This window comes from Toxotes jaculatrix, chromosome 17, assembly GCF_017976425.1.
Source record: "Toxotes jaculatrix isolate fToxJac2 chromosome 17, fToxJac2.pri, whole genome shotgun sequence".
Classification (NCBI taxonomy): domain Eukaryota; kingdom Metazoa; phylum Chordata; class Actinopteri; family Toxotidae; genus Toxotes; species Toxotes jaculatrix.
Window position 1 is genome coordinate 493934 of NC_054410.1, and position 16067 is coordinate 510000.

General features: G+C 48.3%; 2 protein-coding genes and 2 non-coding genes across 8 annotated transcripts; 1 reads left to right on the forward strand and 3 right to left on the reverse strand.

Annotated features, from left to right (window-relative positions):
• Positions 1–388: 388 nt before the first annotated feature.
• On the reverse strand, positions 389–6688 carry zgc:109986 (uncharacterized protein LOC553566 homolog). Of its 5 annotated transcripts, XM_041060765.1 has the most exons (9): positions 5985–6535; positions 5642–5856; positions 5126–5247; positions 4610–4748; positions 4357–4478; positions 3112–3222; positions 2841–2947; positions 2653–2743; positions 389–1526 (listed from the first exon to the last, which is right to left on the reverse strand). In XM_041060765.1, exons 2-9 carry the CDS (start codon positions 5736–5738, stop codon positions 1410–1412), a joined length of 906 nt encoding a protein of 301 aa, XP_040916699.1. In that variant the 5' UTR covers positions 5739–5856; positions 5985–6535; the 3' UTR covers positions 389–1409. The 5 variants fall into 5 exon arrangements, with proteins under 5 accessions (XP_040916699.1, XP_040916698.1, XP_040916700.1 ...); XM_041060764.1 differs by having other exon boundaries at positions 5642–6535; XM_041060766.1 differs by having other exon boundaries at positions 389–1523; positions 5642–6529.
• On the reverse strand, positions 6393–6498 carry LOC121197831. The gene has a single exon (XR_005896283.1). It is a non-coding gene; the product is annotated as a U6 spliceosomal RNA (small nuclear RNA).
• A 1290-nt stretch (positions 6689–7978) lies between the features above and the next one.
• On the reverse strand, positions 7979–8084 carry LOC121197832. The gene has a single exon (XR_005896284.1). It is a non-coding gene; the product is annotated as a U6 spliceosomal RNA (small nuclear RNA).
• Positions 8085–8518: 434 nt separating this feature from the next.
• Positions 8519–14066, forward strand: LOC121197249 (4F2 cell-surface antigen heavy chain-like). Its single transcript, XM_041060761.1, has 8 exons — positions 8519–9750; positions 9923–10113; positions 10234–10407; positions 10788–10885; positions 11256–11398; positions 11794–12103; positions 12363–12422; positions 12993–14066. Exons 1-8 carry the CDS (start codon positions 9407–9409, stop codon positions 13338–13340), a joined length of 1668 nt encoding a protein of 555 aa, XP_040916695.1. The 5' UTR covers positions 8519–9406; the 3' UTR covers positions 13341–14066.
• The last annotated feature ends 2001 nt before the right edge of the window (positions 14067–16067 follow it).

The window sequence follows — 16067 nt, forward strand, 5'->3', positions numbered from 1 at the left end:
GCACACACACACGCACGCACGCACGCACGCACGCACACACACACACGCACGCACACACACACACACACACGCACGCACACACACACACACACACACGCACACACACACACACACGCACGCACACACACACACACACGCACACACACACGCACGGGGCAATGTAGAGCAGCCAATTAAGCCATATTTTTGGGGGAGGAAGCTGGAGGAAAGCCACGCAGGGAGCAGAGCTGAAGGATTTTAGGAAAAAGAGCTAGTTGTGATTTTCTGGCAGATGTTCACCGTGTACAGTAACATTTACAGACACGACAGGAAATTACATCACACCATTAAAACATTACATGTCTTTACTCCAGTGCAAGAATGAAAACTACAGAACTGATTTCAAATGTGTTTATTAACCAGAAACACGCAGGTACATTGTATAAAGACTTTGACCAACGGCAGTTATGAAAATCAACATTTAACTGGATCCAGCAGAGTGCTGAGTCTGAGGGAACTGGATCAGATCAGAGATGAGAGGCTGACGTGTTCAGGAGCGAGGAACCTGCAGGTGGAGGATCACTAACCTGTGTGCAGGGATGTGAATAACCAGGTTTCTACAGAGTAAGATCCAAACCATGACAGTAATGTGGGGAAGGAACGGGGCTGTAAGCAGACACACATTTCGAGCTAGCATTAGCTGCAGCTCTAATTCCAGCTGTGTTCCACTGAACTGTTGTTGGTGATGTGTTTACACAGCAGCCTCCACTGAGGAGAGTCCACAGGATGAATACACACTGAGATCTGATCACAGTCTGTTAGAGAACAGTTAGTGCGTCTGTCTGCTCTGATTGTACACGTTCAATAAACCACTTATTACATCTTTATATAAAAACTACTGATGCTGTATGTTTTGCTTGTTTTTTAGGTGTTTTCATGGGACAATGGTGGCTCATGATGATTTAAATATAGTTCTTGTGGTTTTGTGGAAACATGATAAAAAACAAAAAAGATCAAATAAGAGAAGAAAAAGCTCCTCAGGTGAGAAATGAGACGTTAAAGCAGCAACGAGTAACAGACGATAAAAACAGAAAAACGAGAATCTGTCCATGTTTAATTCATAAAATAATCAATAATCAAAGTCAGTGTCTGGGAGAGAGGGGCAAGACAAACCTGACCGTTACCATGGTGACAGCACCGGGACCAGGATTCTGACTGGACGGTTTCAGACGCAGAGGTCTGTGAACCCTGGTTCAGACCAGACCAGAAATCACACCATTTCAAACCGGAGGAATCAGAACAGCTGAAACCAGTCTAGTTCATCTTAAACTAGTCCAGTCCAGTCCAGTCCAGTCCAGCTCAAGCCAATGCAGACAACTCAAGCCCCAGTTCAAGACAGTTCAGGCCAAGGGAGACCAGTCCAGACCAGTTCAGAGAACCCTGTAGAGGTGGATCTGTCTGAGGGCGTCAGGGTCTGTGTCTCTGCCCAGGTAAACGTCGTAGTCCACAGGAAGTTCCTCCACCCAGCCGGGCTGCAGCGCCTCCTGCTGGACACAGTTTTATTCCATCACTATAATGACACCAGTACAGGGATTTTTAAACAGAGCGGTGGATGGTTTGTAAAGTCTCTGTGGAAGAGAACAAAGCTGAGAATTGGTCTGAACACTCTCAGGCTTCCAGGGAAACTGGAGCCATGAAGTGTGAGTGGTTCGGTCCGACAGCCTGGTTCCTGCAGTGAAAGCCTGCTGCAGACGCAGAGGTCTGTGAACCCTGGTTCTGCTTCATGTTCACTGTATCTGATGGTTTAAACTCTCTGCTTCAGTCATCTGAACAAACATCTGCTTCCCTGGTAAAGTAGTCAAAGCTACAAGAAGCCTGTGGGAAAAAAACCAGGACTCCCAGTGTGCATTTCACTACCAACCACCCAATCACAGAGCTTCACATGAACGGTGAGTTCAAGCTTAAGATGGCGGTGTTGAGAAAACAGCCTCTCTTGTAGCTTTGACTTTTTTCCCAAAGAAGCAGACATTGCTCCGTTCTGATGACTGAAGCAGGACAGTTTCCTGTTGATCTGCTCGTACTCCACAGCTTTTTCTGAAACTGACTTTTCCAAACATGAAATTTGATCCTGTAACACAGAATGAGAAATGAATTCAATTCAAATTCTGATTCTAACCCTGAGTGAATCTCTAACGTTGCAGAAACGTTCTGACAAAACATAGCGACACTTTCAAAATAAGGTTCTCTTCCATGTGGAATAAAAGGATTTTTTGTGGGATAATTGGCAAAGAAACAACATTTATCAGAGACGTCGCAGAAATAATTTCAGGTCATTTAAGGAAGTGAAAGAACAGACTGACGCCTGGTAAAGGAGCAGGGTGGGGTCTGAAGAGAGAAGAGGAAGAGGAGAGTATGAATAAAAATATGTTACACTATTTCCTGTTTTATGAAACCTCTGACTTTACTGAGGTTTTCTGTCTGTTCGTTACCTGATAAACAGGAAGAAAGAATCAGACAAAACATTTCAGGACACCACGGCCACGAGATGGAGGATCCGAGTCCGAGAGTTCGTGCTCTGATTCAGTTCAGCAAATTTATGACAAATGAATTCAAGAGTGGAGCCTCTGCCTGGTTGGTGGAGCAGCCTTCAGTGTGTGTCAGGGTGAGTTTTACCTGAAGAGCGTTCAGACTCTCCTGAAGACTGGGAACAGTCACCAACAAGGAACCTGTCTTTATGAAGCTCTTCATGATGAACCTCCAGGCTCTGAAAACACACACACACACAGACATGTCAGTTATTACTGTGTCTATCTGTTAGTGTGTATTTTTGTGTGTTGTGTATTTGTGCTGTGCGTCCTCACCTGACTTGCTCGTTAGGCTCCATGAAGTACTCAAAGACGTTGTTCATGACCAGAACGTCAGCGTTCTGCAGTAGAACGTCCTGCGTGCACACGTCAGCGTGGAGAACCTACAGCAGACCAGAGTCCACTCATCAGACCACAGGCCAGTGTCTGAGTCACCACAGTGACCTTCAGTCTGTGGAACGGACTGGTTAAACAGGACACTGAATACCTGCTCCATGCACCAGGTCCAGAGTCCTGACACGGATCAGAGTGAGACACAGACACTCACCTGAACTCTGTCGTTCAGTCTGTATTTGAGGATCATGTTGTTCTGCAGCCGGACAAACTCCTCACTGAGCTCCAGGCCGAGCAGGCGAGAGGCCGAGCTGTACACGTAACCCTGACAACACAGAGAGACACACACACTGTGAGAGACACACTGAGAGAGAGACACACACTGAGAGAGAGACACACAGAGAGAGAGACACACTGAGAGAGAGACACACTGAGAGAGACACACTGAGAGTGACACACTGAGAGAGACACACTGAGAGTGACACACTGAGAGAGACACACTGAGAGTGACACACTGAGAGTGACACACTGAGAGAGAGAGACACACACTGAGAGACACACACTGAGAGTGACACACTGAGAGAGACACACTGAGAGTGACACACTGAGAGTGACACACTGAGAGAGAGAGACACACTGAGAGACACACACTGAGAGTGACACACTGAGAGAGACACACTGAGAGTGACACACAGAGTGACACACTGAGAGTGACACACTGAGAGTGACACACTGAGAGAGAGAGACACACACACACACACACAGAGACACTGATTTTGAATGTTCCTTCTTTATTATTTCATTTTGATTCTGTTTGAGTTTTTTTCTTTTCTGCTTTCCTCTGTCTCTGTGCAGCTCACAGTTTCTTCACTGGAGAAACTTCCTCTGAACTTACTGAACCTGTTCAGCTGTTTTATTATATGATGTCTGTGTGCTGCTGCTGACACTGTAAACTGAGCCTTATTACTGTGCTGTTCTGAAAACCAGTTCTGTCCCTTTCTAGTTTATATGTCCCTTTAGTCAAACTGTCCCAGTGACAGCAGCTGAATCAGCTGTGATCAGCTCCTGTTTGCAGTGAAGCCATGGATGAACAGACTCCTCTCACTGGATCACCGTGACACTGAAGGAAACTTAAAAACAGCAGAATTCTGAATGAAGTTCTGCAGGATGGACATCAGAAATGATGACATCCTCAGGAAGTGAAGTCACACTGCATCATATCAACATGTGTGTCAGGTCTGTGGGTTCAGGTCTGACTCAGGACTGAACTGTGAGGAGGATCTTTGCATCAGTCTGTCTCTGAGTGTTTGAAAGCAGCTTCTGTGTCAGAGCTGCAGCTCCATCTGCTAATGTCCTGCAGCTGTTCCCACACCTGCTCGCTTCACACAGCAACGTTCTGTCCTGTTAACTCCACCTCAGGAGCATCTACTGTGAGTGTGTGTGTGCGGTGACCTCTGACCCCATAGAGCACAGCTCCCAGTCTGGATCCCACATCCACCAGCATCCGACCACTCAGGTCTGGAAGAACGTTCTGGAACAGAAACTGAAGCTCTGACACTGAGAACGAGTGAGAGATGAAGTCTGCAGGGAGATAAGAAGAGAACAGCGATGAGGTGGTTTGATGTGGATTAACTCAGGCTACAACAGGATGCAGCTGGTTTTTTCACAATAAAACAAACAGAGTAAAAACTTTGTTGTTGTGTTGTTCCCACCCAGAGGTGCCGTCCTGCAGGACCCACAGCTGAGGCAGTAGGTCCGGCTCATGGTTCCCTCCTCACACAGAGAGTCCACCTGCTCGTCATCATACAGGAAATTGTCCACGTGAACCGTTGGCCGCGACCGCTGCTCCATCTGAAACGCACACCGTCATCACCACTATCATCATCATCATCACCATCACCATCATCACCACCATCCTACATCCAACAGGAAATCACTGCAGCTGCGTCTTAATTAAAGCTGACCAGTGGTTTGCAGCAGGTTTATGAACCAGGAGGTTTTTTTTCATGAGAATAAATTTAAACTTTCTTCATGGAGCAAATTCCAGATTAAAAAGATGATTAAGAATTTGAGGAAATGTTCTCAGCAGCTACAGCAGTGGCAGTAGTTGTAGTGTATCAGCAGAAGTAGTACTTACTTTACTTTGTCTTTTCTACAGAGCTTGAATCTAATGCAGTTCCTCAGTCATCTGTAGGACTTGTTTTCAGTTTGACATGTTAAAGTAGTACCTTGTGGTGTGCGACGGTCTCAGAGGGTAACATGGCGTCCAGAGGCAGGCTGGCTCTCAGGTCGTCTGCGATGCTCTGTAGCATCACCTTCCTGTTGTCCACCAGCAGGTCGTCCAGCTCGTCTGCAGGAGGACACACAAGCATGTGGCCTTCTGGGTTATGTAGTCACAATAAGTCAGTATGGACAGGACCAGAACCACAACCTTAACCAGGTGGATGATGGGGGGAGGGGTAGCATAAGATCCAACAGACTGCATTTTATGTTTTGTGTGAATGTTTGACACACACACACAGACACAGACACAGACACAGACACACACACACACACACACACACACACACACACAGATAAAAGCGGTGTGTGATGAGTCTTGCTCTCAGCCTGTACACAGTCATACACTGACACACAACTCCTCAAAGTTCTTCATGAATTAATTTGTGAGTGTCTGTGGAGGGACTGGCCTCCTGCGGGTGCTGAACACACATCAGACCACGTGCAGCAGGTGAGGTGTTTACCTGAGCTTCTGATCCAGTCCAGGAGTTTAGGGAGCTCGGGCGGACTCACTCTGCTCAGCAGCTGCTTCAGCTCCGATTTAGCCTCAGAAAGATTCATGTTGAACCGCAGAAAGCTCAGAGACCTGTCAGAAACCCGGTCCGTGAGCCGGTCTGTGCGCAGGCCGCAGCTCCGCTCTGCTGCTCACAGGGAAGGTCTGCGGTTTAAGGTGGATCCTGAAACCAGACGTTTATTTAACCAACGACCAAACACCGGGTTTTACCTAAGATGTGAAGTCCCCGTGGAATCGGACGGAGACGCGGATGCGAGCGACGCAGGACATTACGAATAAAACTCACACTGACTTTTTTTCCCTACGCAAATATTCAGACGACCTTAAGAGAGGAACATTTCGTGGGAGGCCTTTTTTTCTAAAATTGTGTTGTAGAGCGGAGCTCTCTTAAACTGAGCGACGTTTGTGCAGTCAACCAACAAAAGCCAGAGACAGACTGGGTTTTACTCAGGTTTTGGTGGACTTTGTTGAGGCCGAATTCAAGAGCAGCCCGCTCTGGTTCAGAAAAGCTCTTCGCTTTATATCTATCTCAGTCTGTTTCCCAGTGCAGCGGAAGTGTTGAGACAATTTAACGCACATCTGATTGGAGTTCACTGTTAGCTTCAGTGCTAGTTCTGCAGTACCGCCGCCGGCCGTGGGGGCGCTGTCTGAGCTGAATGAAAAATGTAAGCGGGAGGAAAATGAAAAGTCACTTTCACAGGAAAAATGAGGAACGCTTCACGAATTTGCGTGTCATCCTTGCGCAGGGGCCATGCTAATCTTCTCTGTATCGTTCCAATTTTAGTATATGTGTTATCGAAATAACACAATAGCTTTCCGCCTCCGCTCGCTTTATGAAGGGCTCCTTCCCGGAAGCTGCCACAGTGACGGTGCCGGCTGCTCGGAGGCTGTGAGGGAGGAAAGCGGCTCAGCGCGGCTCCGTCTGCGCAGGAAACAACAGCACGCTGAGCTCCGGGTGCTGTGCTGGCAGCCCTGTGCCCGCTGTCGCTGATCGTGACCCGGTCCGACCCGCTTTGGGTTCCGTTTGCGGTGCTCAGGAGTTTGCAGGGGCTGACGGGAATTTTATGCAAAGAGCCTTTACCGGGATTGGTGGGCTGGAGGCGGGAAAACAAAAGCTTAAGCAGACCCCGCCCTGCATCTCTCCCAGAGGAAGTCCCACCCCCCTCTTCCCCAGAACCGCAAGCGTGTGTGTGTGTGTGTGTGTATAATGAAAAAATAAATATGAATAAAACCTTCCCCCTCCTCCTCCTCCTCCTCCTCCTCTTCTTCTTCTCCCCCTGACAGGATCTCCCTGACCATCCAGAGAGGTTTAACTGTCCCCTCTGTCCCCTGGATCTCCCCTCTGTCCTCTGGCTCTGAGGGCTTGAACTCAGGGACTCACAGCTGGGACATCTGGGTTGGAGACAGTACAGGCTGGAGGCTGGGTGTGTCAGCAGAGCGTCTCCAGAGGAAGGGAGATATACGATGTGGAGTTTGGGGAATATGTTTGTGGATGGGCAGATACTTTGAATTCTCACCATCAGCTTCGCTCACTGACCTCCCAGTGACTGAATGTGGACTGGAACAGAGGAAAGCTGTGGTGCTCTGACCCCGGTACCAGCTCACACTTTCACTGAGAAGCTGTTAACATAGATTAACACTGTGGACGAGCTCCCAGTGACCAGTGACGGTGTCTGTGACAGAGAACCATCACATGAAAAAACTGATTTCTTTCAGGGAGCAGTCACAGTTTTTATCTCCTTTGTTCTTTTCTGGTTTAATCATTTGCTTTGTCTTTCTGTTGTGAATATTAAGTTTTTATTATTTTGGCTTTGTCCCGGTGCTGCCTGAACAACCTTGAGCTCAGTGTTGTGAAGACAGTGGAGATGGTTGTGGACGTCAGGAGGAACCCAGCCCGCTCACCCCATCACCCTGTGTGATGTCCCGGTCCACTCTGTTCGATTCCTGGGCACCATATTCTCCCAGGATCCTGAACATCAGCTGCCTCACTTAAACTACCACACAGAACAGCTTCTTACCCCCTGCAGCTGCACTAAGAACCCCACTGACATGTTTCCATACATCACACACTGCATTACACTGTAAATATGTTGATGTGTTCTGATTTTATTTCTGTTTATTTTTGTTTACTGCATGCACCAACAATGACACAACAAATTCCTCATGTGTAAAAACGCACTTTTGGTTCTGACTGCATCAGAGCTGCTGTGTGAGAAACCACAGAGCAAACAGCCGACTGAGCTCTGACAGCAGAGCCGCTGCTTGTGTCTGTCTGAGCGAAAAAAGAAAAAATGAGGAACGCTTCACGAATTTGCGTGTCATCCTTGCGCAGGGGCCATGCTAATCTTCTCTGTATCGTTCCAATTTTAGTATATGTGTTATCGAAATAACACAATAGCTTTCAGCCTCCGCTCGCTTTATGAAGGGCTCCGTCCCGGAAGCTGCCACAGTGACGGTGCCGGCTGCTCGGCGGCTGTGAGGGAGGAAAGCGGCTCAGCGCGGCTCCGTCTGCGCAGGAAACAACAGCACGCTGAGCTCCGGGTGCTGTGCTGGCAGCCCTGTGCCCGCTGTCGCTGATCGTGACCCGGTCCGACCCGCTTTGGGTTCCGTTTGCGGTGCTCAGGAGTTTGCAGGGGCTGACGGGAATTTTATGCAAAGAGCCTTCACCGGGATTGGTGGGCTGGAGGCGGGAAAACAAAAGCTTAAGCAGACCCCGCCCTGCGTCTCTCCCAGAGGAAGTCCCACCCCCCTCTCCCCCAGAACCGCAAGCGTGTGTGTGTGTGTGTGTGTGTATAAGGGGGGCCACGCTTTGAATCCTGATGTCAGTGCAGGAGTTATGGAGACATGGTGGAGCGGTGACGGACGGAGACTGTGACACTGACGCAGAGCTTTGTGAGGATGTTGTTACACCGCCACAACGCCAGAGGGCGACGAGTGTTAGTTTCAAACAATGGCGATTCAAAGTGAGCGGCTCGTGTTGAGCTGCAGCTAATAAATGTTGACCAGCAGTTACTGTTTCTGAAGCTACTGCGACGTGGAAGGAGAGGATGGTTGATGCGGTTCAGCCGGTAAACCGGCCGCTGCTGGACCAAGCGGACCAGTCACAGCGCTTCAGGTCTGCGTCACCGCGACGTGCTGTGACGTTTCCTGGGAGGTGCACGTCACACGCGCGCACACACACACACAGATACCATGCATCATCTCTTATTATAAATGTGTCTTTAGTCATTTAGTCATATATATATATATAAAATGATCTCTACACACATTCAACAGCAGAAACAGAGGAGAGCCCCTCCCCCACCTTTCTATAGAGAAAAGTAGTAAAATGGTTAATGGTTGTGTGGGTTTGTATTTGCATGGACTGAAGCAGCTGAATTCACGTGTGTGTGTGGTTTTATTGTTAAATGCAGAGCTGATGCTGGAACTATAGGCCGCTGGAATCACGGCTCGTTAAACGTGTTTTTACGCTGTGATTAATGAGGATCAGACAAACGCGCGGTGTATTTACAGGCTCTATAGATTAGACTGGGAGGGCTTTTCGCCCATTGTCGCTCTGATTTCCGACAGCCCTTAAAGCGGCAGCGCTGCTGTCAGACCATCAGTCAGGCGAAAAGACCACATCCGGTGGTATAGACCTGCCCGGTAGCTGTGACTCACACAAAACCTGCTTCATTTGACTCTAAGAACCGTAAATTAACGGATCATATTCGGGATGAACACGGAGGAGACGAACGTGGAGCTGCAGGATGCTGAGCTGCAGGATGCTGAGCTCAAAGATGCTGAGCCGAGGGATGATGCGCACCCGCCTCAGGTCGCTGCGGATGCTGATGCGACGGAGGCCGATGTGAGCGAGGCGGACCTGGACCAGGAGGAGCAGGAGAAGCAGCCGATGACCGGAGGAGACCGGGCCGCGGACGCTCCGTCTGCTGCTGGAGACGCGGCGGCGGCGGAGAAAAACGGCTCCGTGAAGCTGAAGATCCCCGAGGAGGCGGAGGAGGAGGTGAAATTCACCGGGCTGAACAAGGAGGAGCTGCTGCGGGTGGCGGGGACCCCGGGGTGAGGAGGCCCGATAACACACACACACACACGGGTCCGTGGTGTGTTTAAGTTCAGCTGTGTTTTACTCAGTTTTTAATCAGCTGACATGTAAACACATGAGGCACATTCAGGTGAACAAGTGAATGAGCACCCCTACATGACTGCTGGCTCTCCCTCCCTGTCCTCTCAGCTGGGTGAGGACCCGCTGGGCGCTGCTGGTGGTGTTCTGGCTCGGCTGGTTGGGGATGCTGGTTGGAGCCGTCCTCATCATCCTGCAGGCTCCTCGCTGCAGAGACCTGCCCCCCACCAACTGGTGGAACGACGGCCCCTTGTACCAGATCGGACACATCCAGGCCTTCACCGACGCCCACAACCTGAAGGGTGAGAAACAAAACAGGGACTCGCTGATAGAACAACAGCTCCATAGCTCTACTAGAAAAAACTCCACAGGGAACCTTTAACTCACAGATATGACACAGCTGATCTGTCTCCGTCCTTCAGGTCTGGAGCAGAAGATCGACAGTCTGTCTCAGCTGAAGGTCAAAGGTCTGGTGGTCGGACCGATCCACGTCGCTCCGCCTGACGAAGCCATGAGCCTGAGGTTTGAAGAGATTTCCCCCGAGGCTGGAAACCTGGAACAGTTTAAAGGTTTCGTTCAGGCTGCTCACAGGAAGGGTGAGGAGACACACTGATGGGGACAAATTTCATAAAATCATACAGACATATTCAATCATTCACATATTTCATTCATCGGTGATTACATGAAATTCCTATATTCACTTTGACCTTTAAAGTTGCTTAATTGTGTTTATTCCTGATCATCATCATCACTGATAACTGATCTTTTAGCTTCTATGAAAGAGCAAGTTATGTAAATATCAGGTTTTGTTCAGGAATATAGTTTACATATGAAACGTGTGGTATAAATAGAATATTTCATCCTGGAAAGTACAGTGAAAATTTAAATCTTAATGGAAGTACGCACATAAAGTACCAGTACATCAGGTACTGTCCACACGTTATGCGTTCTCTCGATGTATCATGTGTTTGTGCAGGTATTTCTGTGGTCCTGGATCTGACTCCAAACTACCAGGGATCATCTGGACCCTGGTTCTCAAACACCAGTGTGACGAATGTGGCAGAGAGACTGAAGGTGAGAGCTGAGGCCGAACAGGTAGTGTTGATCCAAAGTTCAGCACAGAGAATAAAACGAATCAGATCAGGATGTGCTGTGACCCCCTTCACAGTTCTGCTCAGTGTACCTGCGCTCAGGTTCTCAGGTACCTGTCAGGTAGGTTGTTCTCTCCTCAGTTCTTCTGTGGGTTTAGTCTGTCTCAGTGTCTCTGTCTCTTCATGTGATCTCAGACTCTGTGGGGTCCAGACCATCTGCTGCAGATGATAGTTCAAGCTGCTTTGTTGATAAATCCATTAGAACTGAAATCAGTCACCACGTGTTGATCTGGTCCGTCTGATTCAGCAGCAGGTGGTGCTGACTCTGGTTGTCTCTGACTCTGTCCCCTCAGTCTGCTCTGGTGTTCTGGCTGAATGAAGGTGTGGATGGCGTCCAGCTATCGGGGGTGGAGCGTGTATCCAGCGTGGTGCCGTCTCTGTGGACCGACATCCGAGCCATCGTCCAGAACGGGACGAGCGAGCGTCCCTACAAAAGGTCAGAGACACTGTCCAACTGTTCCTGGGACCACATGAAGTGTCCATTTAAAACAACAAAGCCCAAAAACACAGGAGAAGCTAAAAACATGAACATACATGTCCCACGTTTCACGTCTTTGTCCCATAACTTTGAGCCTATAGCTTCAGGTTGCTTTTCTCACTGAAGTCATTTCCTCTCTGCTCAGGCACCGTGATCCAGACGAGAGAGGATCTGATTCCTCTAACCTTATTTACAGGCTGTCCTGTAGGTTGTTGGGCTGTATGCAGTCTGCAGTGAATACCTGCAGACACCACTCACTTCTGAAAATGAAGTAGTTTAATCCCATCTGTGTTTTGGGTTAAAAAAAACTTTAAATATAAACCTCATTCTCTCTCTGTCTGTGTGTTTCCCAGAGTCCTGATCGGAATCACAGAGCGATCCTCGGCTGAAGACGTGTCCTCCCTCCTCTCCTCCACTGGCGTCGACCTCCTGATCTCCAGGGTCCTCCGTCCTGGAGATGCTACAGAGCGCGCTCAGTCCATCCAGAGCTTGTATTCGTCCCATAGCCAGACCAAGCTGGCCTGGAGCCTGGGGGGTCGGGCCGAGGGTCACCTGGCCTCGCTGGTGGGCCCGGCTCTGGTGAAACTGCACCAGCTACTGCTGCTCACGCTGCCCGGGACGCCTGTCTTCAACTACGGAGACGAGATCGGCCTGATGGACGAGGTGAGGACACAGATGTTTTAGTTCTGCAGTGTGCACTGCTGTCTGACATAAGTCTTTACATATCCAGCAGGTGGCACCAAAAGCAAGGGGTTTTCAGCTCTGACACAGGGTGGGTTAGTGTCAAAGCTGAGCAGTTAAAGGCTGTAACTGGAGCAGAAGCACTGACATCAGCACCTCAGCCTACGAATGTTCGTTATTGCTGTTTATCAATTTGATTTTCTTGCATTTCTTGATTGTTGCTGATATTTCTCTACTAAAGGGCACCAAGTTTCCCAAGATGCTCTGGGACACTGATGGGGAGCTGAATGAGACTCTACAGGTAAACAGCAGTTACATGAGCAAATGTACTGCAGACTGAGAAAAGTACTTTTCATCCTGATCATCCCAGAAGAAAGAAACAGCAGATAAACATCAATAAATATATGAATAAAATATATATATAAATATGAAAATTGCTTGACCCAGAAATATATTTACAGAGTAACAATATGTTTTGATAAGGAAGCAGCAATAGTACAGTGTGAACCACTGTAAACTTTAGTTGTTATTGTGCAAAAAGGTTAACAAGAAATATTGCAGAGGTATTTTTAAGTAATATAACTAATTATAGTAGTTGAAATAGTACCAGTAGTAGCAGTGCCAGGGGTAGCAGTAGTGTTAGAGGTAGTAGTAGTAGTAATAGTACTTCTTCTACTTCTAGTACTAGCAATATTATTACAATCAGGAGTAGCAGTGATAGAATTAAAAGTACTGAAGTATTAGTATTACGAAATAATTTCTGCTGTAGTGGGAGAAGCAGTAGTAGTGCTAGTAGTAGTACTATAGTACCAGCAGTAGTATTAGCAGCAGCAGTATTGCAGTATTGATCTTGTCCTCTGTCTCTGTACAGGAGGAGAGGTCCGAGCGTCTGTCCTGTCTCAGGTTTTTCCGCAGTCTGAGTGAGTTGCGAGGTAAAGAGCGCTCCCTGCTGTTCGGAGACTTCGTCCTCCTCCATAACTCCTCCTCCTCTCTGGTGTACCTGCGGGCCTGGGATCAGAGCGAGCGTTACCTGGCTGCCTTCAACTGGGCGGAGGAGGCGGCGGTGCTGCAGCTGGACGATGTGACTCTGCCCCGACAGGCTGCGCTCGTCCTCAGCACCAACAGCAGCGTCCTGTCCTCAGACAGCAGCGTAGACCTGACAGACCTGCGGCTCGGCCCCAGACAGGCCGCACTCCTCAGGTTTCCCTACGCTGGATAGAGCAGAGGCTGTCAGGGTTTAGGGTCAGTTTTATCTGTGATCATTTACCTGTAGAAAAAATGATGATCAAAGCCCCATTCAGACTGGATTAAAATTACACAGGGAGGTGGAGAAAATATGTCCTCACAGAACACAGCCTGTAATGGACATGGACATTCAGAGGTGAATCTGTCTCAAAGATGGTCCACAGAGTCCATCCTGAGTCAGACCTGAACACACAGACATTAAAACATGTTGATATGATTCAGTGTGACCTCACTTCCTAAGGATATCATCACCTCTGATGTCCGTCCTGCAGAACTTCATTCAGAATCCTGCTGTTTTTAAGTTTCCTTCAGTATCACAGTGATCCAGTGAGAGCTGTCTGTACATCCATGGCTTCACTGCAAACAGGAGCTGATCACAGCTGATTCAGCTGCTGTTACTGGGGACAGTTCTAAAAACAGAGGAGCTACCTGTCGCTGACATTAGGACAGGGATCTTTCTCACCTGATTTAAATGACAGGTGGAGCTGTAACCATCACTTAGGTGAGGGTGTAAAATGACTGGGCAGAGCAGGCGGTGTTAAAATCAGCCCACTCCCTCTGCAGACAGAAATCCAGTCCACATGGGGCTTTAATCAAATAAATGTTTCGTAGTGGTTTTTCTCCCATGTCATCAGTTCCTTCACATTTATTGTAAGGTGAATATAAATGGTGTGATGTGATGATACACTTGTCCTCTCCATTCTGTGCATTCTGTGAAAACTAAATAATAAAAATGAAGGAAAGGTATTTCTAAGTGTGATGTATTTTTAACGAGTTTCTAAGTTTTACCTTTTGAAGCTTAAAGGTGCAGGGGAGGGTTAGTGTTCCTGCCCGGAAAGCCATCACACTGCAGCCAGGGTCTGTCACGTTCAACAGCCTATGAGCGAAACAGCGCCCCTCTGGGTTGTAACGCACAGTGAACGTCAGTCAGTGTGTGGTCACAGGTGGTATTACACCCGTTTGGTCGATCAGATCGAAGAAGAAATCAGTTCTTAGGACCAACAAACAAGATGGCCGCCGCCACACGTTCCGGGACTATAGAGTTGTAAGACGTGGACCTTGAACACTGAATCTCCATGGAGGACTGGAGGACGGACTTCCGCTCCAATCATGTGAGTCACGTGTGTTTGTCTTCCCGCGTGTTGCTTCACTAACGGTTGCATGTCCCGCCATGGCTGCTGCACACCTGTTGATGTTACAGTCTGTGGGGTCTCTGTCTGTCTCCGTCCTCTCCTTAGTTTCAGACGGATTTAAACCTGTGTTGTCTGGGTCACGATCACAGAGACTAATCACTTAAATCCATGCTGTGTCCTCGGAAACCGTGGTTTAAACTAAACCCGTGGTTTAGTCTGAACCAGTTTCTGAGTACTGATCACCTAAAGTCCTGGAGCGGTCTTCTTCCTCGTTGCCTCTTACCTCTGCTGTGAAACCGACAGGTTCGTGTTTAATGTGTCACGGTCTGTGATGCTGAGCTGGAGTGTTGTTTTTAAAGGAATAGTGTGGTGTTTTGTTGAACAGTGTTCTCACAGTTTGCTGTGCTGCTGAGTTGGATGAGAGCACTGACAGCACTGTACTGTGATAGCTCTCTGTACCTGAGAGTGATTCAGTTCGTTTCAAGGTGTAGTTCACAGTTTAACCTGCAGAGGGCAGAAGGTGCACATGAAACACAGTTACCGTCTGTGCTGCGGAGTCCTGCACCTGTTGATGCCTCGCTCTGGATCAGATGTTCACCTGCCAGTCGATGTGAATGTGTCCCCAGATTTAACTCAGTGACATCCAACCTGCAGCCTGTCCAACGTCTCAGGGAGAGAAGACACCTGGTCTGACTGTCAGTCCATTTCCTTCCAGCTGCAGCTAATGATCATTTTTAGAACTGATGAGTCCATATTTATCATATACATAGTCTTGGTTTAGTCCATTTATCATCAGTCTGCTGCTCTTTACTCGGAGTAAACACATCTTTACTTTGTGGTATCATCCACTGAACAGGCTCCCTCCCAGGTTCCCTGTCTGTTCCATCACCTCCACCCAGAAACATCTTCAGAGCAGTGGGAACATGTACCACAGCAGCACCTGGTCAGCCAGAGGAGGGCCCGCAAAATGTACCGCAGACCAATGAAGAAGTAAATATTAGTTCAGGAATATATCGGAAAATAGAACTAACAATAGAAAACATTACTGTTTATTATTGTGTCAGTGACTGTTTGTATAAATGCCTGTTTGAGTTTATTAGTGAGGACGTGAGGCGTTCAGGGACGCTGCTGTTTCGTTATGAGTTACCTGAATAAGAAGCTCCACACCTTTACAGTCAGAACCTGAGAGGAAAAATAAAACAACATAACAGGAAATAAAATAATGTGTATGTAGATACTGAGTGAGACACATCAGGTCAGGTTCAACCTCTCAGCAGTCTCAGTACTCTGTTCTTCTCCCTCCACCAATCAGAGGATGAGGATAGCCTGTAGCCTGGCAGGTGAAACCCAGGGCAGAAAAGTTGACTGACTGTGTGCTGATGGAGAGCTCAGTGCTGTGAGCGCACTCCTCTGCAGCTTCGAGTGGGCGCTGCTCACACCAGGTGGAACAGGATCAGGACCAGGTGTCCTCTTTACGTTAAACGGGAACTGGTCCCAGTCACATTTGTCTCAGAACTTACTTGCTGTTGCAGTTTAGTTGCATATCAGCGTTTTCCAGGAGACAGAGC